The following is an 11,463-nucleotide window of genomic DNA, read 5'->3' as shown; positions in this document are numbered from 1 at the left end:
TTTGGAAACCCATGAGGACACCACATTATGCGGACTTCCAGGCTCCCCCAAGTGCGTCAGACCCAAGGGGCCCTTGGGAGAAGGGAGGCCGGGCACTTGTCATCGCCAGTTCTGTGCGCCATGAGATTCTGGTCGCCGGGCCACAAAAAGCTCCTCCAAAGAAACACGAGCAGGAGAGTTGCAGGGAGACTGCCGAGCAGCTTTGCGAAATCGGAAAAATGAGCGTGCTCGCCCCCCCGGTAGAGTGCGCTGGCCCCTCCCGGGCCCCTGATTAAGGGGACTTGGTGTTTGTGGGGCCGCTGGGTAAGAGGCCTCTGATTGGGAGACAATTTTGTGGCTTTGGCCTGTAATTTGGACTCGGGGATCGGGCACAGTTAATGTGATAAACTTACAAACCTCCGCTTGCAACCAGATGCTGAGGCCGGCCCCCAAGGCAGCCACCAAAGCCGGCACTGCACACGCTCCACTCCTGAGGGGGACCGCGGGGAAGGCTGCGTCTCCCAGGCTGGCTCTGGGAACTGGGAAATACAGACCCTCGCCCTGTCTGCCGTCTATTCCAAATGCACACGGCTGGCTAGAGTCATTTTTATTAGACATCAGTGTCTGAGGCTGTCCGTGTCCCAGACTGTGAGCTCCTGGGGGGGGGGGGGGGAGAGCAGGAGGGCAAGCACCCTTATCCTACCTTGGGGCCTGGCACACAGTAGGGCCTCCGCGCAGACATGTTGGGCCAAGGAACGAAGGAATGAAAGGGACGAAGGTTTAAAAGACATGGTTTTGGCTTGAAGAGCCTACGGGTCACTCCAGGTCAGAGGTTTGTCGCAGGAGGGTCTTTTTGGCTAGCGACCACTTTGTTATATTTCTCTTGCTTCCTAAATCACCAAGCTAGACTCAGTGTGTGTGTGTGTGTGTGTGTGTTGGGAAAATTGGGAGGGTGGGTGGGTTAGATGCTTGGATGGGTGCGGGAGGGATGGGAGTGATGAGTGGGAAGGGATGGGAGGAAGAATCAGTATGCACAGCTCTGGGTCCCCACCCTCTCGGTGTGCCGCAGCGTCCCCGGGCCTGCCTTCACCACCGTTGTCCTTGTGCACGTATGACATCCTTTGGCGTCTAGATCGCCTTCAATGCTCTGGCTTTATTTCTCTTTCTTTGGTTCAACCTTTCCTCCCTCCCTGTGACCAAAGTGGAGCGAATCCTTATTCCCCTTCATTTGCTGGGAGAATATTGGACATTTTCAAACAGGAATGCTTACTAGGAACCTGCAGGCCAATGAACCGGCAGAACATGGGACGGAATAAGACGGGGATGCGTTTACCCGGCGCACATTCTGACTAAGGAGCTAAGAGCTGAGCAGGGCCAGCAAGTGGAGCTGCCACCACCAGCGGGGCCCATTCCCCCCCCCCCCCGCCCGCCCCAAAGGTCACAGACACCCAACGTCCAGCCCCAGCTGCCTTCTGGACTGGCCGCAGCAGGCCGTGTGATTTCAGATACCATCTCTGGGCGGGATGATAAAGCAGCTGGTTGGTTTTCTCAATGAAACAGGGACTCCCTGAGCCATGGCCACTGAGGAAGTGGGACTCGAGTGGCGGGGGTGGGGGCGGGGGAGGGAAGAGTCATGGGGCTCCATGACTTCAACAGGAAGTCCCAATAGCCCGCATTTCTAACTGGCAGACCAGAGGGACTGCCTTCCAGGGATTCTCGCTGAATACAGCTGCTTGGGTGACTTTTCCGAGGCTGGAGGACACGCAGGTCGGCCCAGCTCTCACTTTCACAAATAGCAGCTTCACACCGAGTATTTCTCTTCGTCTCAGTCTGGTTCCCCGTCGCCTGGCGCTCTGTGAGATGTTCCTAAAGTTATCATGAAAGAAGATCCCGAGGTCAAACGACCTGGGTCCATACGACGCACGTGGGAGCGTCCTAGGGCACGTTTGCAAAGGCACTGAGAAGTCCTGCAGGATGGAAACGTGCCGGCTTGCAAACAGAACACGTTTGAGGTCACATCTACTGACAACTTTGGTCAGGGTTCCAGCAATAAGGCTGCTTGGGACACACTGCCTCCGAACGTATTTTAAGAGTCTATTAAAAAGTATAAATAGTTGTCTTTTTCCCCCTCAATAAAACAAAACGGCTGTTAGAAAACTTGCCACACAGAACCAGATTGTGGCAGCCCCTCCAGCCATGTGGGAAAGTACTGTTTTTTCACACCCCTGCCCCGCTCCAGGGTCTTATTTTGTTTCTTTCAGCTGGATTGGGCGGGGCAGGGGGAATGATGACGCACTCCTCATATTATTTAGTGTTTCTTTCTTTAATTGCTAGTGGCGAAGCTTTGCATTTTTCCATCTGATGATTTGTTACCCAAATTTTCTGGTGTATAAACTGTATTTCCTTCTTCCTCTCTGATCACGTAGGAAATTGAAACTGGAGGCGGATCTTGTATATTTTATAGCAATACTTCATCTACATGGAGAGTTGGCTTTCATTTGCATCTATTCCACATTTGCCCATTGCTGTTGCTCTTTTTGTATTTTATCACGCATGTGATAGGTTTAATTTCCTTCCTTCCTTCCTTCCTTCCTTCCTTCCTTCCTTCCTTCCTTCCTCCCTCCCTCCCCCCTCTCTTTCTTTCTTTCTTTCTTTCTTTCTTTCTTTCTTTCTTTCTTTCTTTCCATCCTCAAACTCCTCCATCTGGTCTCCAAAGAGATGTTTCCATTTCTTTAGTCAGAATTTGTTTCCTTCCCACAGATGGGGAAAATGTTATTCTATTTTCTCCTAGCTTGTTAAAATAAATCTGAAAAAAACCTGTGTTTTCTCCTCAGATACGTAATTCACGTTTATCATGGGAAATAAAAATGAGCAAAAACAAGAACAACCCAACCCTGTAACATCCTACCAGCTGGGAATGGTCACATTGTTTTGTCAGTTTTTCCAGACTTTTCTCGGCATTTATATACAAGTTTAAAAGTATTTTTAATTTTAAGTTTTAAAGTGTGGACGTCCACGCACTCGTGGGCAGGTGGGCACTGCTGGATGAACACCAGGCGTGGCTGCATTTTGCCACTTTCCCGCTGTGCTTGGGTGCCTGGCCCGTGTCTCTGGTTGGAGCTCACCGATACGATTTTCCTCTTCCTTCCGTGGGGACTCAAAAGTCTACGTACATCCTCCTTCCACCGCGCACCCCTTTCATATGCTTTATACTAGTTTTCTGAATGGAGGAGTGATTATTCCTCGAAGGACCGACTTTCCCACAGTGTGGACAAGCGTATGTGGAAGGTTAGCGGCATGTTGGCCCGCCGTCCGGCTGTTCTAAAGGGACCCGCAGGAACGGGGCCATTCTCCTTACAGAGAGCAGGCGAGTCCCTGGGTGGGGAAGGGCTTCCAGTTAATTCCGTGGTTTTAGCAAAGTGATGACATGCTCCAGCGCCAGGGGAGGCTCAGGTTTGCACCAGGGGCTGGACCCAGTAGGCTACATTTTGAGAGTGGGAGAGACCCGTGCCCTGGGCCCTCACAGCGCCCTCTGAGGGGTGGCACTGAACGCCAGGGTGGGGGACGGGGGAGGGGAGTTGGCGGTGGGACTCGTGGCAGAGGTCCCGGTGCCATCCCTGGCATGGCAGGAAGGAGCTCCACTTTCCCGTGACCCATGGGGACAGCTCGCCGGTGACCCAGGGGGACCGAAGACAGGTGGCCTCCCTCCCATCCCAGGATTGTGCAAACCTCCCCACGCCTCTCCCTGGTGCCACAGGAATGATGCTCGCCGACATTTCCCCAGATCAGCCTCGAATCTCGTCTTTGTGCCGCCGATGCCCAACCAGGTCAGGGCTGTGGGGGCCAGCTGGACGCTGCTCACTCCCAGGTGGGTCTGTCCAGCCAGTCCCCACACTCATTTGCGGGGCTGCTGGGTGGCATCTGCCTGGCCACTAGCTCACGTCCAGACTTAACATTTCTGGAACACCCCAAAGGCATCCTCGACTCCTGACTTCCTCCCCGCCTCCCCTCGCCCCCTCCTCACCCCCTCCTCACCTGCGGGCCCCCCATCTTGGCGGGTGGAAGCCCGTTTCTCCGGTTCAAGCCCCGAACCTTGCAGCATCCTTCACTGGCATGGTCCCCTCAAGCCCAGGTCCAAGGTCAGCAGGTCCTTCCAGCGAGACCTTCCAAGTACATCTGGACCCTCCCACTCCTCAGCTCCTGGACCTTCCTGTCTTCCTGATCCCGTGCAGGGTGGCCTCACCCTCAGGACCTCGTCGTCTCCCAGAGGCCACACCTCCTGACACCATCGCCTTGGGGGCTAGGTTCCCACAGAGGAATTTGGGAGGACACGCACATCCAGTCCACAGACTCTGCTCCGGTCTCACCCATCTCATTGCCACAAATGGGGTTTTTCTCACCGCACCCCCACATGTTTGGGTGAAGGGGGTGGAGAGACAGGAGATGGGCCGCGGGGTAATTAGAAGGGTGACCAGCATGAGGTCTCCCACCCGAGGCCCCTGCACCCGTGGGTGTGCGGTTCCGGGGAACGGCTTCTGCAGACGCGACTGATGAACCCCAGGGGCGCATTGTGGAAGCTGCACTTCAGGAAAGGGCCTGCCTGCCGTCTGCGAACGGGGAGATGCGGCCTCCCGCAGCGCGGGGGAAATCGTGGCTCAGGAATTGGAAATTATGTGGTGAACAGCCATTTAGAAGGCTCCTCACTGAGCAAGTTTTAAAACAGAGAAAAATCAAAATAGAGGAAAAGGAAAAACAGCTTGTAAAGTCTGTTATAAAAACCTCCATGGAAGTGGTTACTTTCAAATACTACCATTGTTTCTGACTTAATTCAGTACAATATTTATTAAGTCAATTATTTCTCCCCTCCCCCCGTCTTGTGTTTGCACTTAATAAAAACATCTAAACAACCGTTCAAACCCCCAAATCAAGCCTTTTATCTTCACAGGGCAAATTCCACCTGCCAATTTGCAAGAGGGCTGGGTTTGGTCAGCAGACGGACCGCAGCATCCCGCCTCGGCCGAGTTTCCACCTGCAGCCAGCCAGGCCTGCTGGGCCCCCACCCTGCCCTCGGGGGGCCAGGGACGCCTGCGGTGTTTGATTGGTTGAGGGGTGTGTGGTGGAGAGGAGAGCATGGACGTTCCAAGCTTCCTTTTTGTCTTATGGCTTTTACAGTTTTGCAGATTTCAAAGGTAGGTCCGTCCTTGGGACCCTGTCCTTCCGGCCTGAGACCTCAGAGGCAGGGTGGGGGTGCCCGCTGCCTCTCCTGCCCCACTCAGGGGCCCTCCTGATGCTCCCGGCCCCGCTCCTGTCCATTCCGTGCCCCGGGCCACAGTCCCCGGCAACCTGCGTCAGGTGCTCACCTGAGAGCTACTCCCTGCACCTTCCTGCGTCCTGGGCTGGACTGGGTGGTACCGGCTTCCTTTGCTCCACCTGAAGCTTCTAGCCCAGTGGTTCTCAACCTTCCTAAAGCCACGACCCTTTAATATAGTTCCTCATGTTGTGGTGACCCCCGACCATAAAATTATTTTCATTGCTATTTCATAACTGTAATTCTGCTACTGTAAACAATATGTAATCATATATGTGTTTTCCGATGGTCTTAGGCAACCCCTGTGAAAGGGTCGTTCGACCCCCAAAGGGGTCGAGACCCACAGGTTGAGAACCGCTGACCTGGAGCTTCCAGCCAGTGGGACCTGGACTCCTACAAAATCATCGCAAAACAATGGAAAATGATCAGGAGATGGAGGAGAAGACGGTCCGGTTTGGGGGCGTGGGGATGTCCCCTCAAGCACAGCTGGAACCTACAGGAGGGTAGGAGTCCCCGGGAGGAAGGTGGAGGTGAGTTCAAGGAGAGGGCGGCCGGCAAGATACCTCACGGGGACCAGAGTCACCCTGAATCGCAGGTCACGCCGGCCTGATACATTGATCACATCGGCTCCCTGGGTTGTTTCAATACCTGCTAAGTGAGGAGTGGCCCTGGCAGCGTGGGGAGGGGACCCTCAGGCAGCATCCCTGTCACCCACGTGCCCAGAGAGAGAGATGTCCGGGACATGAACAGGTGGCTCGGCTGATTGGACAGGAGCCTGGGAGGAGCGAGCTTGGACCAGCGGCGAGTTAGCCTGGAGAAAAGGTGCAGGACCTGCAGGAGAGCAGACAGCGTGTGGGTCTTCGATGCCACCAGCCGGCCTGTCCCACAGGCAGGCTCTCCACGACCGGGTGGGTGGGGCAGCCGGTCCTGGGGGGCAGCCAGTCTTCCTCCAGCCACCCCACTCCTCATGGGGTGCCCAGCCTTTCAGCAGCAGGTCCACGAGGGACCTTGTCTAGGGCCCTCTCGTGGGGGCACCAGCCCACACCTAGTGATAAGTGATCACATCCGACCCCTTCTGCTCTGGGAGGACACCGTCCAGTGCTCTGCGTCCATCACAGGGCGGACAGAAGCTGCCCCAGGACACTGCCACACGCCTGGACCAAGACCTCGGCTCACAGCTGGGAGACACGGCACCCAGCGGGAACCTGAGCTCTGTCCCGCACCCCCGTCAGCAGGAGCAGCCAGCCTGAGGGAACGCGGGCGCGGCCTCTCAAAGACTCAGCTAAGGGGAGGCACCCAGCAGAATTGGGGACCCGCCTGGCTTCCATTCGCCCTGTGTGGCCAATGCACCCAAACAATGGCCATTCTCTGGGGCCGTGTCCCCAAAGGTAGGAAGTCATGGAGTCAAGAGTAAAGGCCGGAAGCGGGAGTGACACTGTCGTCCTCAGGCACCTGTGCGCCTCTTGGCAGGTGCACGCTGCCCGGCCTCGGGCTTCTCTGAGGACCCCTGTGGGCACGCGCTTGGCACTCACACCCCACGATCTGGCAGCGCTAGGACGTCAACATCTGCGGGCTGGCTCTGTCCAGGGGAGGGTGGCCGGGACAGACACGGCGGCACTGACCCGCCCCCTCTCCAGAGGAAGGTTCTGGAGTGCATGCCACAAGGCTCCCGAAGCACCTTGGAGTCGCGGATCCGATCCCACATCCCTGTAGCTCCCCCCTGTCCTGTCCTGCTCACTGGCCCCCAGGCCTCTCTCCTCCACAGGGACTCGTGCCTGAGCATTCGCTTCTGCGTCCACTTTCTGAGGACCCCGAGCTCAAAGGGCTGGCGCGTGCTCTGGGCCCCAGGAGCTGAGGCCAGTCCTCTGATGCTGTTTCTCGTTCTCATGATGCATGAGGCAGCATCACAGGCCGGGGGGCAGGGGGTGGGGGCGGAACAGCAATCAACCCGACACAGCCCCACCCCCGCCCCGTGGACACCGCGTCCTCGAGCGGGAGACAGCGTGTCCCGAGTGAAATGGCGCTAGGTGAGAGATGGAGAGTGACGGTGGGCAGAGGGACGAGGCAGCAGGGGCATCTGTGTGGAGCTCTGAGTGCGACAAAGGAGGGAATCGAGTGACCGTCGGGGGTGACATGACCGGGGCCGAAGGGACAGCCCGAGACCACACGGGGGAGGTGAGCGTCACTTTCATTCCAGCCCATTCAGTGGTTAGAAATAAAAATTATTCAATTTCACATAATACCCCTGAGAAAATGGCTTAGCGGGATTACCCAACAGCCTCACGTCCTCCGGTGCCCGGGAGCATCAGACCACACAGGATCCTCCGTCCGTTTTCCTTGCCCGGGGCACAGGATCCAGGCAAAACACCCACCTGGGTCTCCAAGATGGCAGATCAAAAGGCAACACAAAACTGCCTGCATCCCTAACCCCTTTATTGGAGACCCAGTCAGCTGCCATCCGTCAAGTCCGTCTACTTCATTATCACAGGGGAGAATAATAGAAGACGATGAACCAGCCCTCTCCGTGGCTGCTCCCTAAGAAAGACCACTGTGATGTGGGCAATCCGAGCCAGGCGTGGTGGGTACCACGGTCGCCCCCAAACGATACGGGTGATGACGGAGAAATGGACACGAGTCCGGGAGCAGATGGCAAAGCTATGCTTTCGCTTCCTGGAGATGGGGTGGCTCGGAGTGTGTTCGGGCTGGTGAGCGCTGGGCTGAGGCCTGAGTGGCCCGTAGACGTCAGAGACTGTCCGTGGGCTGGGAAGCAGGTGTCGGGGACAGAGGGACCTCCCGGGAACCGCCGTTGCTGCAAGGGACAAAGTTCAGACGGAGCCCCGGCATTTGATGGCGGAGAGGCAGGCGGCCCATTGGATCCCGTAATAACACTCTGTGCTTGCGGTCTGTTTTCACCCGAGGATCTCAAAAACGTTTTCAGGCGTTAATTAAACTTCAAAAACGGTCTGACGCAGTGGGTATAATTAGACCCATTTCTTAGCTGGGTCATCTGAGGCCCATTAGAGCCTGCCATTCGGGCTTCCCGATGCCCGCCCCTGCGTGCCCGGTTTGTTTCAATGTCTCCAAATCAGAGAGGGACGCAGACATTTAAACAAATCTACTCAGAAGCCAGTTACTTAAGGAATTCTCGGGCAAACCCTCAGTGGGTCTCCGTGACCACGGCGCTATCTCGTTCTCTCATCACAATGAACCGAGGTGTGTTTTTTTACATGCCTTTAGGAAAAGCCGTTGTGTGGAAATATCCCAAAGCAGGAGGTGGGTCTCAAGGAGCCCCGTTCCCATGGCCCCAAACGGACCCCCCCTCACCCCCTGGCACCCGGGAGCCCCAGGTACGCTGCTCGGTTCCCGTCATGCTGCCAGGAGGCTATAAAATGTCGTTTCATCTTAAGTTACATAAGCATCCAGCACATAAGAAGTCTGTTATTACAAAGGCAGCCACACTGGGGAAAAAAATGAAGAAAAGGTCTCGTTTCTTCTGAATATCTGCACCAAACACTTTTGATGTCTTTTAAGGGACGGCTAAATCCTACGAGGGAGAAAAATGCACAAAAGTCCTTTTAAAAAGGCAACCTGGCTGTCGCCGATGTTGGGTCTGGCGAGAAGTCCATTGTCCGCGGGCGAGGGCCGGGCAGTCCTAATCCATCCTATGGTATTTGCATTTCCCTTCTGCCCGACAGGCAGCTTATGCAAAGCAGCTCTCAGGATTCTCAGGGCGCGGGGGGCCGGAGAACCCTGCACTTTCGCTCACTTCAAAACCGCGCCCGCGACAATGGAGAGCGCTGGGGTGGACGCGCCGTGCGCTGGACGCTTCCTCCCCCTTCTTTGAGAAAACAAACGGGCAGTTTCTCTGACAGTGAGATTTATAGGAAACGAAGGAAGTGTGCGGTGAGAGCGGGTCCCGCCTGTAATGTTCCCCGGATAATCAAGGGCCTCATTCACCGAGGCACCCACTGCACTCCATCCTTCCACATTCTTTCCTCTTGACTGACTCTCAAAAGATCCATTTCAACGAGGAAGAAAAAACCCCAGCATCTTGGAGGATGGCTGCCGATTCTGACACGTAGATAAGTTGTCTGGCGGGCAGATAGCTCTGGCCCAGCGCTATGGACAATTGACCTGTGGCTGAGGGGACCCCCAGCAGCCTCGCTCCTGGAGGGGATCTCGGGGCACGCCGGCCCCGCGGATTAGGGGCCCCGCCGGGAACCAAGACCGCCTTGGTGCTCAGTTTTGCCTGTAATCTTTCGGGCGAGGTGTGTGCAGTCAGCGACTTCCTAGGAAGGTTTCGGCTGTAGGGGAAGAAATTTAAGTTCCCAGGCGCTGTCCCCAGGGCCACCTGAATGGAGCCGGCGTTTGAGGCCCGGCCAGGATCTCGTCCTGCGCTGTGCCAGTCTGCGATAGCATCTGGGCTGCCCCTGACCTTGGTCTGCTGGGGAAGAGGAAGGCGGCCTGCCTGCGGGCGGCAAGGAATTTAATCCCAGCGCCCGCTTTTAACGTGCCAACAGAGACTGAGAATTACGAGGGCCTGTGCGGAATGTAAAGATGAATAAGTTAAGAAAGGAAACCTTCGGTGGGAAGGGATGATGATAATGACACATGTATTAAGAGAGGCAGGAGAATGTTCCGGATGAGGGCCTTATTCTGTCTCAAGAGGACCTGGGGTGCAGAAGGATAAACAGCGTGGGTGGGCAGAGGGTGGGCGAGTCTGCTTTCCGTGGGCACACAATTCTACAGACCCCGGGCTTAGCAGCAGACCGTTACTGTCCCCGTCCTGGAGGCTGGAAGTTCAAGGTCATGGTGTCTGCAGGGCGCTCTCCTTGGCGAATAGACGGCCGTCTTCTCCCTGTGTCCCCACACGGTCTTCCCTGTGTGTGTCCTCATCTCCCCTTTGTATAGAACCCCAGTCACGTGGGCGAGGACCCACCCTCCTGACCGCATTTAATCTTAATGACCTCTTTACTGACCCTGTCTCCAAACACAGCCACCCGGAGGGGCTGGGGCTAGGACTTCAACGCACGAACGTTTGAGGAGACAATTCGGCCTTTAACAAGGGAGAAGGAGGTCTCTCCACGGAGGAGACACGGGCAGCAGAGCCAGATAGAAAAGGGCAGGGTCTAGGGTCAGGCTTCCTGGGTGTAGAGGGCGAGGGTAGGATCCGCGCAACGCATAAGGGAGGGCGCTCAAGAGGAAGAAAGTGAGGAAGGCAAGATGGGGTAAAGAGAAAGCTCAGCAAACGGTCTCATCCGAGCACTGGCCTCGCCTGAGCCCCAGGGAGCTCTGAAGTGTCTGACCATCGTGCCCAGAGCTGGCCCCCTGGAGGCATGGGCCGTGCGCTGGCCTGGCCGCGGCACTCCCAGGCTGGTGCTGCAGCGTGGGTTTCTGGGACAGTGACTCTCCCGCAGCCCTCTGGACAAGGAGGTGGCTGGGAGTTTGTAGTAGCCAACAACCCAGGCCGGTGCTCATGGTGGCCGAGCCAATAGGAGGTCCTGGGCGGGTCCCACAGCTTCCCAGAGGCGCAGCGAGCTTGGGGGCCAGGGGAGTGGCTTCTGGTGGGTGGACCACAGGGGCCTGAGGTGGCAAGTGGGGCTGGGAGCTTCCGGAAAGCAGTGGGTCTGGGGAGAGTTGGCGGCCAAGCAGGAGCCTGGACTTCGGCTGTGGGAAGACTTGCCCAGGGACCTGCTGGCCCTGCGCCTGGGTCCTCTTCACAAACACCTGGTCGGCCCCACCGCTGAGGGGGGCGGGGCAGCAGGTCCCACCCCAGGCTCCCTCCGGGCCAGCTTCTCGTTTTGACCTCCCTCTCCCGTCACCACCCCCACCCGCACCCAGTGGCCCCACATGTGTCAGGGACCTGCCAGAGGGGTTCCCGGAAAACGTGGGCCAGCGGGGGCTCCACCTCAGCTTCTGAGGGCACTGCCACCCCCACGCTTTGGTGATTTAAATCTGATGAGTAGATCAAATGGACTGAGTGGATAATGGGTCCCGCGCATCTGACAGCCCCGGTCAGGCGGCCTCCGAGCCAAAGCCGGTACGGCTCCCCTTTCCGGAGAGACGAGGAGGGGCATGTGCTGGGGCATAGAGCCAGGGTGTTCAGAGGTAGGCAGAGGGACACATATTGGCTGGTTTGTTTTCTTCCCCAGCTTGTCCATGGTGGCCCTTGTCTA

The 11,463-nt window shown here is 56.8% G+C and overlaps 1 protein-coding gene across 2 annotated transcripts in view; it reads left to right on the top strand.

The window, feature by feature from the left end:
- Positions 1–11,463, top strand: part of ORAOV1 (oral cancer overexpressed 1) — a 49,842-nt gene that overhangs the window by 32,427 nt on the left and 5,952 nt on the right. Inside the window, exons 4-5 of one of the 2 annotated variants that reach the window (XM_023761838.1) lie at positions 4,925–5,168; positions 5,583–5,663. In XM_023761838.1, coding sequence (XP_023617606.1) covers positions 4,925–5,168; positions 5,583–5,648 — 310 coding nt within the window. In that variant the 3' untranslated portion in view covers positions 5,649–5,663. Of the gene's footprint in view, positions 1–4,924; positions 5,169–5,582; positions 5,664–11,463 lie in introns of those variants that run through there. The other variant, XM_023761839.1, reaches the window with a different exon arrangement.

This window comes from Myotis lucifugus, unplaced genomic scaffold (assembly GCF_000147115.1).
Source record: "Myotis lucifugus unplaced genomic scaffold, Myoluc2.0 scaffold_218, whole genome shotgun sequence".
Taxonomy (NCBI): domain Eukaryota; kingdom Metazoa; phylum Chordata; class Mammalia; order Chiroptera; family Vespertilionidae; genus Myotis; species Myotis lucifugus.
The sequence above is the reverse complement of the archived record's forward strand: the minus strand, read 5'-3'. Positions and strand labels throughout refer to the sequence as shown.